We start from the raw sequence: 13,237 nt of genomic DNA, 5'->3' as shown, positions 1-13,237 counted from the left end.
GACAGAGGCTTTAAGAGGCCGCTTTGCCCTTTTCAAAGCGAGACATTGATTACTTCTTCTCACTTCCTGGCCATGCTAATCAGTTTGAAGCCAGAGGTGATGTCATGATCAATAGTGGGCAGCGATAGCCCCCATGTCCATGCTTTCACACACATAACTGGTAACGCACAGTACGAATTGTGTGCGCGTGGGGTTAATGATCAGCATTCAGAAGGAAGAGTGCAGGAACCGGCCAGTCAAAATCACAGTAAATGAACACTTAATAAATCTAATCTTTTCAGGCAACCAAAGTCGACGTTTTATCAATAAAAATGGCTTAGTCAAAGCAAGCCATTCATGCTGTTTATCACATCTTGTTTCTTAACCTCTCTCCCACGCTGTAGGCATATGAAACCCAGACCTCACTCGCTGCTTTCAAAATTCCCTGCTCTCGCTCAGTCGAGTGCGTGTTTATGAGTGCAAAATGACCTTTGCTGAAGGCGTACAGAGGGAGAAAAACAGAATAAAACCAAAAGGCTTCTCCGGGGACTTCATTAGGAGCAGGTAAATCACAGCAAACAAGTGCGTATGAGACAGATTCCCTAAGAGCATGTCCGATTCCAAGGTGAGCGACTCTTTAAATGCAACATGGAATCAATAGAGGAAGGCAAAGAAGATTTACATTCTCAGGCAGGGTTTAAGTAAAGAATAAAACACGACGGGGTGTGCCGTTACAGGAAATTAATCAACAGCAGCGGTGTGACGCAGCCCGACGCAAAGCGGCGCTGAATCTCGTCGGATGTTCTACTCCTCCGACTCCACAGCAACTACATTCTTTATTCATTTACAAATTACTTTTTTGATTCCCTTCCGAGTTGTGGAATGCCAGTGAGACACGCTAGTTCCTGGTCTGTCTATTATATGAGAACAGCTATTGAGCTTTCAACAGTCTCAAAGTTACCGAGACAGAAAAATGCAGCTTGCCATGTTCCAGGGAAACTGTAAAGACTTTCTTTTCTCTGATGGAAAACTTAAAGTTGTGGTTTTACCTCGGACACTGGAGACCCCTTCAGAAACTTGCCGTACTGAACCCCTTCAGACCAACGGAAATGGAGAGTTCAACAACGCCGACGTGTAAACATGTTGATACGATCACAGTGGAAACTATCATGGCTTATGAAATGGTAGGTCTGTTGTCACACGTTTCCGACATGATACACTATTACTGATGAATCGCTGAATCCTGGATTCAAAAACTACGGCGTTCCAGAGAAGCCTGGACTTACTCGATGTTTACTCTCCGGTGAGCTGGTACCTTATCAGACCAGGTTCAACCCTCTGCCACAGCCAGTTAGCTTCCCACCACCTGATTAATGTGTGTGCTGTCTCTAATGCTTGTTTGCTCATGAAAGGGGAAGCAAAACACTACTGTAATATACCACGGGCTCCCTCCAGCACCATGACACAGCTAAGCCCTTTATCGCTGCAGCGGCCGCTGGATGACCTTGCGCACACAGTCGTCATTAGATCAAAGACTGTAGGCTTGGCCGTGTTAATTTGAGACTGTAATAGGTGCGTCAGCAGGGCAAGGCCAGCTTCAACAGTGTCACTGTAGTGCTTCATTAAGGGCTCGGCCTTGGCAGCTTTTATTAAGGCAACTAATGTGGAAGAGCGAGAACGGGTCACATTTATGCCAGGACAGAATGGAGGAGAGAACTAAAAGATATCACTTTATACCACGGCTTCACCGAATTCTCAAATCGGAAAACGTGGATTCATTTTAAGCATCCACATTATTTTACCTGCGATTGAAAATGTTTTAAAAAGGATTATTTGTAATTTTTTTTTTAAAACAGAGTGTAACAGGGGACGGCACGGTGGTGTAGTGGTTAGTGCTGTCGCCTCACAGCAAGAAGGTCCGGGTTTGAGCCCCGTGGCCGGCGAGGGCCTTTCTGTGTGGAGTTTGCATGTTCTCCCCGTGTCCGCGTGGGTTTCCTCCGGGTGCTCCGGTTTCCCCCACAGTCCAAAGACATGCAGGTTAGGTTAACTGGTGACTCTAAATTGACCGTAGGTGTGAATGTGAGTGTGAATGGTTGTCTGTGTCTATGTGTCAGCCCTGTGATGACCTGGCGACTTGTCCAGGGTGTATCCCGCCTTTCGCCCGTAGTCAGCTGGGATAGGCTCCAGCTTGCCCGCGACCCTGGAGAAGGATAAAGCGGCTACAGATAATGAGATGAGATAACGAGTGTAACAGGACTACCAAGTCATACAAAAAAAAAAACCCACATAGATTGATATGAAGTGAGGCTGTGGGCTAACGGAAACACGCCCAGTGCTGGAGGTTCATGCAGCCAATCAGCAACAGTTGTGTTATGTGATTACACAGCGTGACACGCCCCCTAGTTTTGAGTTCCAATGGGCTAAGATGACATTTCTGTAATACGTCACCAGTAGCTGCGTTACGGATTCAGCTGCAGGTGTAACGGATGTGAACGAAGTGGATTATTTACTCGGTCGTTATTATTATTATTTTTTTCCGATCAAACGTTTGGAGGAGGGACAAAGTTGACAGACTGAGCACACACCGTCTCTGTCTCACCGTACAAACTACACAAAAGGACAGATGAACAAACAAGTTTAGTGGTTTTTTTTGGTTTGAATAAAACTTTTCTGTGCGCTTTCAGACGAAGTGCAGTTGAGATTCAAACTCCAAAAGAGATTTTTTATATAGATAAGTTTTAAATGATATATTCGTGATTTATATTATTCACTATATCACCCCTCAAAAACAAACAAACAAACAAACAAACAAACAAACAAACAAACAAAAAAAACAACCACCAGCTGCCACTGATAGTTCCAGCTAGAATATAAACAATATTTTTATACTAATGCATTAGTTTTAATGCGTCATCGTTCCTACAGTAACAGCTCATACACTGAGACTTGCATGGCAGATGCTCCAGGCTAAAAATAAACAAATAATAAAAAAGTTTCATTGTTTAAAGGTAGACTGCCTTTCAGATTTTTCAAGTGTAGGTCATAAAAAGAATTTTCCCTGACACCCAATTATTTTGTTTAGTGGACCGAAAGCTACTGAATTAGAAATCACAGACTTCCAATTTTATTCATTTTTTAAAAATAGAACAATTAATGAATTTAGAACCACGTGGCTGTAAATTCTCCGCTATTTTTTCCTGCTTCACCATGACCCAATTCAAGATACTACATCATGCATGACGTGCTGGGCTTTCCCCGTTCACGCAAGGCATTGTGGGATACAAATTTGAAACAGGAGAGGAAAATGGAGGACGTGAGTGTGAGAATGAAACGTGAAAGACCGACTACAGTAACGGAAAGCGAGAAGAAAAGACGTTATGTTGCGGAGGAAAGGAAACGCAGGACCAAACTAATAAATAATCAGCGGTCAGTGAGGACCTCGGTGCGATCAGCTGTTCGTTTAGCGACAGAATGATGTAACTACACAGTAAATTTGCCAGTGTAAAATATGCAGCGCCAAAGTATTTTAATTCTTTCGGAGTTCTTCCAACAATGGACAGAGTAAAACTGAACAAGATAACTTCCAGTGTTGGTGAAAATAATTGGAGTTAACAGAGGTTTTACACAGTCAGTGTTACATATTTAGTGTTAAAGTAAATTGACTCTCTCAGAGTTAATTCTACACCGATTAGAGCACAATACCTTCCAGTGTAAAAAAAAAAAAAATTTTTTTTTTACTCTGAAAAGTCCTCCCACCAACTTCCCCGGTCAAACTGACAACGTCGACTGGCATCGCCATCTTCCTCGCATCGAAAGATTGTGGTAAGTTTTTCCAAATAAACTATTAGTTGCTGTTTTTTCATTCAAGCAAAATCTGTGTGCAAGAATAAAGGTATGTCGTCATTTACCATACCTGTCAATGTTGGGTACGTGTCTTCAAATACCGAATTTCAAATGGCTAACGTGATATCGGGTCGGCGGCTAGCTTAAATGTACCAGCCGCATGGGGATAATTAAGGCTGACCACGCAACGCCAAACTGAACAAAAACGGCACGAGGTAACGTTAATGTCAGCGAGGACAGGCTGTTGTGTTGTGTCATGCTTGCACATTTATTCCAGTAAAATAGCCAACACTGCACGTGTCGGGAGTCGGCTAAAGTAGCTAACATTAGTGACTTGGTGTCTGTGGTGGCTAACGCGGCAATGCTGCGGGGAGATACGGTAAACGTGCACGCCGGCATGAAGATTTTAGTCGAACGTGGCCTTGGATGAATCGGTTTCCGGTGTCGGTCTTGTTTGTTTTTTTTGGTCATAGCTTTCTTGAAGTTCTCATTTCCACCAGTCAGTGAAGGTGTCAAGGTTTTTGATGAAACAGGAACTGGAGGTGGATGCGGAGGTCTTCTCTGACAGCGCAGCAGCCCAACACTGGCATACTTACCACCAAATTTGATGACGGTATAATTGCTCTTTATTGATTCTATTTAAGTCACAATAAATCAATGGAATGTACTGATAAATTGCTTTTTTATTGTTAAAAAATAAAACAAATTGGTGTTATTTTGTCCCGTCTCTTTCTCCTGAACTATAGATTTCAAGGAAACTTTGCCCTGCACTTCCCAAGAAACAAATTCCAGTGCACTGTGTGCTGGTAGTAGTAGTGATGACACAGTAATCCTTGAAATCGTGTCCTGCAACTCAGATGACACAATCATACTGGAGGAGAGTGACAGTCCATCCAGAAAGCGACAGAGGGAAGATGAAGAGGCCAAACATGTAAGTTGGTGTAGGAAATCTTTTTTGCAATTGATTACTCTGGGAGTTACCATGTTCTGTCACGTTTTTAAGTACATGTATTGCCAGTTGTGAAAGGCTTGTCCACTTCACAGTTGGTTGAATTGGCACGAACAAGGAGATCTGGTGGGGGGGGGGGGGGGGGGGGGGACCGTATCACCAAAGAGTACCACCGCAACAAAAGTCTGACCGACTCCTCACGCCGACAAATGATCAGCATACTTGTGGCTGACATGACAGAAACGCATGGGTACAGTGGTGCTTGAGAGTTTGTGAACCCTTTAGAATTTTCTATATTTCTGCATAAATATGACCTAAAACATCAGCAGATTTTCACACAAGTCCTAAAAGTAGATAAAGAGAACCCAGTTAAACAAATGGCACAAAAATATTATACTTGGTAATTTATTTATTGAGGAAAATGATCCAATATTACATATCTGTGAGTGGCAAAAGTATGTGAACCTTTGCTTTCAGTATCTGGTGTGACCCCCTTGGGCAGCAATAACTGCAACTAAACATTTCTGGTAACTGTTGATCAGTCCTGCACACCGGCTTGGAGGAATTTTAGCCCATTCCTCCGTACAGAACAGCTTCAACTCTGGGATGTTGGTGGGTTTCCTCACATGAACTGCTCGCTTCAGGTCCTTCCACAACATTTCGATTGGATTAAGGTCAGGATTTTGACTTGGCCATTCCAAAACATTAACTTTATTCTTCTTTAACCATTCTTTGGTAGAACAACTTGTGTGCTTAGGGTCGTTATCTTGCTGCATGACACACCTTCTCTTGAGATTCAGTTCATGGCCAGATGTCCTGAAATTTTCCTTTAGAATTCGCTGGTATAATTCAGAATTCATTGTTCCATCAGTGATGGCAAGCCGTCCTGGCCCAGATGCAGCAAAACAAGCCCAAACCATGATACTACCACCACCATGGTTCACAGATGGGATAAGGTTCTTATGCTGGAATACAATGTTTTCCTTTCTCCAAACATAACACTTCTCATTTAAACCAAAAAGTTCTATTTTGGTCTCATCCATCAACAAAACATTTTTCCAATAGCCTTCTGGCTTGTCCACATGATCTTTAGCAAACTGCAGACAAGCAGCAATGTTCTTTTTGGAGAGCAGTGGCTTTCTCCTTGCAACCCTGCCATGCACACCATTGTTGTTCAGTGTTCTCCTGATGGTGGACTCATGAACATTAACATTAGCCAATGTGAGAGAGGCCTTCAGTTGCTTAGAAGTTACCCTGGGGTCCTTTGTGACCTCGCTGACTATTACATGCCTTGCTCTTGGAGTGATCTTTGTTGGTTGACCACTCCTGGGGAGGGTAACAATGGTCTAGAATTTCCTCCATTTGTACACAATCTGTCTGACTGTGGATTGGTGGAGTCCAAACTCTTTAGAGATGGCTTTGTAACCTTTTCCAGCCTGATGAGCATCAACAACGCTTTTTCTGAGGTCCTCAGAAATCTCCTTTGTTCGTACCATGATACACTTCCACAAACATGTGTTGTGAAGATCAGACTTTGATAGATCCCTGTTCTTTAAATAAAACAGGGTGCCCACTCACACCTGATTGTCATCCCATTGATTGAAAACACCTGACTCTAATTTCACCTTCAAATTAACTGCTAATCCTAGAGGTTCACATACTTTTGCCACGCACAGATATGTAATATTGGATCATTTTCCTCAATAAATAAATGACCAAGTATAATATTTTTGTCTCATTTGTTCAACTGGGTTCTCTTTATCTACTTTTAAGACTTGTGCGAAAATCTGATGATGTTTTAGGTCATATTTATGCAGAAATATAGAAAATTCTAAAGGGTTCACAAACTTTCAATCACCACTGTAATTTGGTTGTCTCTGCTCGAACTTTTTCTTCTGTGTTTGTGGGGAAAACCTCTATCATGTTGTTCTTGTGGGCGGCACGGTGGTGTAGTGGTTAGCGCTGTCGCCTCACAGCAAGATGGTCCGGGTTCGAGCCCCGTGGCCGATGAGGGCCTTTCTGTGTGGAGTTTGCATGTTCTCCCCGTGTCCGCGTGGGTTTCCTCCGGGTGCTCCGGTTTCCCCCACAGTCCAAAGACATGCAGGTTAGGTTAACTGGTGACTCTAAATTGACCGTAGGTGTGAATGTGAGTGTGAATGGTTGTCTGTGTCTATGTGTCAGCCCTGTGATGACCTGGCGACTTGTCCAGGGTGTACCCCGCCTTACACCCGTAGTCAGCTGGGATAGGCTCCAGCTTGCCCGCGACCCTGTAGAACAGGATAAAGCGGCTACAGATGATGAGATGAGATGAGATGTTGTTCTTGTTATTGGCTTTGCTGTGAAATCATTGGAAGTATGTCATTTAACAGTATTAAGTTTACGCTTGTCAGGACGGCCCCGCCACGGAATGTGAGAGAGATGTACGCTCGAGGCATAGTTGAGCTCTTCCTGTACTTGATGGATCCCTACTCTAAAAATGGATATGTAAGCCTTTTAAAGTGTTTGCAGACTGAGAGCAAATTATTGTTTGTGTGTGCTAATAAAATAGTTTAGAGACCTGATGCATGATTTAAAAATGAAAATGGTGCATTTCTATTTCCATACCAAGGATCATTATCCAGTTTTTACATTAATACAACTTCCTAATTTCAACTAACTGCTGTTGTTGGAACTAATGAACCTGCTGTAATTTTGAAGGAACATTTCTATGATGGTGAAAGTGGCATTGGCTATCTGGCGTGGCGGCTTAAAACTATACAGAGGAGAAGTGCTTCATCAGAGAGCAGAGGATCATCATGTCAGCTGACTGGAGGGCCAGCAGCCAGAAGAGAGGCTTCCTTTAGTCCTGAGAGGACCTTAAAGGGCATATTCTGGACCAATTTCATTTTTTTTTATATGAAAGTATGTCCCTTTACACACTCATCCAGAAGGGTAATTTTGCACAAGACCATCTGTCTACAGCAGAAAAAGATAAAATAACAAAATGCGTCTGGAAAAATCCCAAGGGAGTCTGGAGCCAGAATCGTGACGTCACCTGCGGAAGCGCCAGCAGGCTGTGCGAGCTTTGTACGGTTTCAGTGCGCAGCCTGTGTAGACCAAGCGCTCCCATTTCTCTCTCATTGTCCGGTCTTTTGGAAAACGATGAGTACTAATCCCATCAAGATTGGTGTTGCTACACCCTCCTATGATACATCTGTTAACCATTTTAATAATTACGCGATAACGTTGAAGAAATTTGCAGAAAACCACCAGGTCGTTTTCTCATAAACAAACCAGCGCTGATGTAGGATTCAGAGGGAGGCGTCTCGCACGCGACGTCACGAAAATCAATGTCTCATCTCATCTCATTATCTCTAGCCACTTTATCCTTCTACAGGGTCGCAGGCAAGCTGGAGCCTATCCCAGCTGACTACGGGCGTAAGGCGGGGTACACCCTGGACAAGTCGCCAGGTCATCGCAGGGCTGACACATAGACACAGACAACCATTCACACTCACATTCACACCTACGGTCAATTTAGAGTCACCAGTTAACCTAACCTGCATGTCTTTGGACTGTGGGGGAAACCGGAGCACCCGGAGGAAACCCACACGGACACGGGGAGAACATGCAAACTCCACACAGAAAGGCCCTCACCGGCCCCGGGGCTCGAACCCAGGACCTTCTTGCTGTGAGGCGACAGCGCTACCCACTACACCACCGTGCCGCCCCGAAAATCAATGTTTCCCGGGAAATCCAAATGCAAAGTTTTTTCAGAGGCGGACCAATTCGCCTCAAATGGCTTGATTTCAACTGAATTTTTCTGGTATTGCGCAAGGTAAAAAAAAAATTGCAGAGAATGATATAAAATAGGAGAATTACATTGATCTTGCTCCTGAATTTACCCGCGATATGCACTTTAACACTGGCGATTTTACTGTGCATCATTACCTTTACCTACGGTCAAGGTAAACCTGTAGATGGCAGTAAAGCAACACTGGATGCCAGCTGCTGTAAAACCCAAAAGAAGATGATGAAGGTAAACCCGCGCATGCGCACACGGACTTCCTCTGTCTGCTTGACTGCACGAAGCGAGCGATTTCATGCACAATATTTGCTCTAACTAAATTTCACCGATTTTATGAAATCGAAAGGCCGTCTAGTTTTAACAAAGAAAATTGACAAAGGCTGTTACGCGTTCTTAGTAACACAAGAAGAACAACTTGTTTCGCAGATGTTATTCATTAATTAATTTTAAACGGTATTTATTAGAAAACGGCTGTGGCTAGAAGAAGAATTCTTTCCCCGGAACAGCACGGTCCGTTGTGTGTTATTCCATACATAACAAATCTGCATCTTTTTTTTGAGCGTTACCTCCAGGGGCCCATCATCTGCAGCTTCTTCATCATCATTAGAACAACTTCATCGTGACATTCAGAGGCCGCAGAACGATCACATCCCCGTGCTGAGAGCAAATTGCAAATGAAATGTGGGGATCAGACGGCATCCGAGTGCAGCCTCTGGGAGGCTGAGCAAATCTTTAATTCTCTTTTATATTGATGTTTATTGGCGGGGGGCTACGGGGAGCAATAACAATATCCTGCTCTCTTTCTGTCGCCCCGGCTATTTGAACCCACTTATTCTGGGCCCACACCTCAGCTGACATTTATCAAGTTTGCCATTTTTTTTTTATGAGCAACACCCTCGTACATGCACTCGCCGTGCTCCTAACATTCATCACACGTTTCATATCGGGTTCACCAGGGGCTGCCACTAACCCCACAGCTTCATATGAAAGGGCTGGGAGAGGCTAGGCCAGGCAGCCATTCATCAGTTGTGTGAAAACCGCCTCCAGGAGGGTCTTTGCTCTAAAGCTCAAACTTAGCTGGAGTCTTTTTCCAGAACAGAAGGGAGAACTGGCAGTTCTGCAGCAGGAAAAAAAAAAAAAAAAAAAGCGGAGGATTGTCTTGTAGCGCTTTCCTCTGATGAGACTTTACAGGAGTAGCAATTGCTTGAGCACCCTTATCAGCCCAGAGGGACTAATGCTATTAGCGTTAGTGTGATAAAGGCAGCGTGGTGGAACCGATACAGACGGCTTTGCAGCTTTACTCTGGTAGCATGTTGTGGAAGTGGTAGAAGGCAAGAGCTGCGTTTTCAACTGCGCTTCAACACCACTTTGATCCTGTAAGGTGGAATTTGGGACGAGATTAGACCTGGAAGCCACCAGCAGCGCGCGCACAGACAAATGGAGTGTTTCACCATCAATCAGCAGCATCCGGGTGAAGATGATACGGCAGGGTTCAAATTGAAGCCATCGGTAATAGATTTTAGGCAAATGGACACAGGAGAGAGAGAGAGAGAGAGAGAGAGAGAGAGAGAGAGAGAGAGAGAGAGAGAAATAAAAAGCCTGTATTGATCAAGGAGAATACAAATCGTTGATCAAGCAGGTGACGTGAAACAGTTTTTCCTCGTTACACACTGCAGTATGATAATACAATCCCGTTTTGGATACAACACTCATTCATTTACCGGGCATATCCCACCGGAATCTTTACAACACCCGATCCCAGTGTCAACACGGCTCAGACGCTCAATGAATCACATGACAAAAGGGCAATATAATGAAATTGTGCTGAACAAATAGGATACGTATAAATCAGAGCCGGTGAGAAAGAGCAGTCAGTGTGCCAGGTGCAGAAGGAGAGGAGCAGAAAGTGCCCCCCCTCCATCTCCCCCCCACACCCACCCACCTACCGAACCCACCTCCTTACTTTGAACCGTAAACCCCGCTGGCTTAATCAGCTACAACTGTGATGCTTTCTCTACTATTCAGTTAAACTTATCAACTCGGCTGAAAGCAACCCCCACCACTCAGTTACCATAGCAATGTCCCAGACTGCTCCAACCCTCCGGATTCGAAATTCTGCATCTGAGAGATAGGAGGTCATTGCCAAGGGTGAATTCATTTCACACAGCGCAACAGCGAATGCCGCCAGAGAGAACGGTGCACTATTCTGAAGATGACCTTGTTTGGGGCTATTGACAAATGTTTACAGAGGAAATCAATCAACATCATGACTACTGTAAATGAGAAAATGGGTGAAAAAACATATGCTGCTTGTCCCTTAACAACCCACCCACTCAGAGCTCAATTCAAGTGATTTTTTTTTCCCCCATTCGGATCCAAGGATTCTTGAATACGTACTTAGTCAAGACTCAATACCTGAGGACACGAAGGTTAACTGCACATACCTTTGGCCATTATGGTGCCTTCCTTGCCCTGGGTAAAGACCACGATTCTCTGCCTTTTCTTGTTCACCTTGGTTAAGCTTTGGGTCTTCTTGGCAATCTCCTCGATGTCCTCTGTCTGGGGGAAAAATATATATATATTTTCTTCATTTCAGAGTACATTACTTACAGCAAAGGTCAATCAAAAACACATCTAACTGGAAAATGCAAAATTAGGAAATACATATGGATGATCATTATTATACATCCAGGACACATTTTCCATGGAATAAAAACATGTATTCTATTCCCTTCTAGTGGGAACATTGATAGCATGCAATACTGTTATCATACTGTATCATATCGCTTATCCTCTGTGTATATTACACCACTCTACCCAATTGAGGAGCGTGCAATATTGTTACAATATTGCACGTTGTCAAGACGACACGACGTCACACATCGGAGATGTAAAACTCCTGCATTAGCGAGCGACAATTTGTAAGCAAACATGGCCACCAGATTTGCTTCGTTAAAAACGGAAGGTTTTGAGAGAATTTTGGCTGCCAGGTCGCTCCGTTGTGTGTAGCTGTCGACGTTGATTTTAAAATTAACTAAGTAAATTACACAGGGGGGAAAAAAAAATATTGGCGGGGTAACATGGGCGGCATGGTGGTGTAGTGGTTAGCACTGTCATCTCGCAGCAAGAAGGTTCTGGGTTCGAGCCCAGCGGCTGGCGAGGGCCTTTCTGTGTGAAGTTTGCATGTTCTCCCCGTGTCAGCATGGGTTTCCTCCAGGTGCTCCGGTTTCCCCCACAGTCCAAAGACATGCGGTTAAGTTTAGGTTAACATGGGGTGACCTTGGGCTGAAGTGCCCTTGAGCAAGGTACATAACACCTGACTGCTCCCTGGGTGCTGTAGCATGGCTGCACGTGTGTTCACTGCTTCAGATGGGTTGAATGCAGAGGATGAATGTCACTGTGCTTGAAGTGTGCATGTGACAAATAAAGGTTTCTTCTTCTAATAATAATATTATTCGGCTAGACTGCACTAGCATTGGCCTTCGCTAATACTACACCGGCTGGAAGGTAACTGGACTGCCATGCACCGAGTCGCACGTAAGCAAGCGTTGACCTTCGAGAATGCTGATATGAAGAGAGCGTGCATGTATAATGATAATATTAGCTGGCTTTTTTTCCTGGTATGTTCCATTCAGCTACTCGTCTTCGACTCGTTCAATATCATGCTAGCTGAACGGAATATATCTGATAGACCACTCAAAGCCAGCCAATATTATTTAAATATACAACATTAATTTCACTAACACATTGTATTATGTATAGTAAAATTATTAGGATCTTTTTTAATTACTAATTTAATAACATTCGTGTTCAATGACTGGTTAAGGTGATGACTGGCATGGTGTGGGTTTGAAACGTGGTAACTGTTCCTCAATGGACACATCCCAAACTTAATCCAGATTTCAGGTCAGAACAATATTCCATGATGAACTAAATAAATGAATGAATGAATGAAAAAAGCTCTTATAAAATAGCAGAAAATGAGAAGAGAATGAGTGGACCTTTAAAAAGGTCTCTGTGTGTGTGTGTGTGTGTGTGTGTGTGTGTGTGTGTGTGTGTGTGTGTGTGTGTGTGAGAGACGTTTAGGGAACTGGGTGAGATCATCTGCATTTCCTAATCCTCACACCTCCCAGCTGGCACTGGACAGAAGGAGCAGGGGGGAGCTGAGAGAAAGTGGAGGGGGGTTTGAGAGCTGGTGGCTTTCATTCTCTCTCTCTCTCTCTCTCTCTCTCTCTCTCACACACACACACACAGTCAGAGGGTCTGAAGCAGTAAGGCCTTGCCAAAGCTCAGAGTCTGTCACATGTCCACTCGTGCCCGTGCCAGGAGCAGAGAGGAGAAGCTGCTTGGCCATGGCGGCCAGCAGGCCCTGACAGTTTTGTTAAATGGAGGAGTGTGTGCGGTTTCCCAGGCAGAACCAGCTGCTTCAACACCTCTACAGCCCTCTCTTGCACCTAAGGAAAAACACTCAGCTATCTGCAAAGCCTGGCCAACCTTAATTAGCATGCTAAAGACCAGACTCAATCAACCTACTGCAGCGCTGCTGAACCCATCGACGCTCACGCTGGATATTGCCACTACACAAACAAATAACAGTTATTAAATCCAGTACAGCTTCACCAAGGGGGTAGTTTTTGTTTCAGAACTGATATGAAGTGCAGGAATAGCCTGGGTTTGGA

At 44.1% G+C, this 13,237-nt stretch overlaps 1 protein-coding gene across 2 annotated transcripts in view; it reads right to left on the bottom strand.

Annotated features, from left to right (window-relative positions):
• The window catches only part of adka (adenosine kinase a), a 242,793-nt gene that overhangs the window by 10,359 nt on the left and 219,197 nt on the right, over positions 1-13,237 (bottom strand). For both annotated transcript variants that reach the window (XM_060924777.1, XM_060924778.1), the window contains exon 9: positions 11,003-11,117. In XM_060924777.1, coding sequence (XP_060780760.1) covers positions 11,003-11,117 — 115 coding nt within the window. The remainder of the gene's footprint in view (positions 1-11,002; positions 11,118-13,237) is intronic.

This window comes from Neoarius graeffei, chromosome 7 (genome assembly GCF_027579695.1).
Source record: "Neoarius graeffei isolate fNeoGra1 chromosome 7, fNeoGra1.pri, whole genome shotgun sequence".
NCBI classification, from domain to species: domain Eukaryota; kingdom Metazoa; phylum Chordata; class Actinopteri; order Siluriformes; family Ariidae; genus Neoarius; species Neoarius graeffei.
This window is presented reverse-complemented; position numbering and strand designations above follow the sequence as displayed.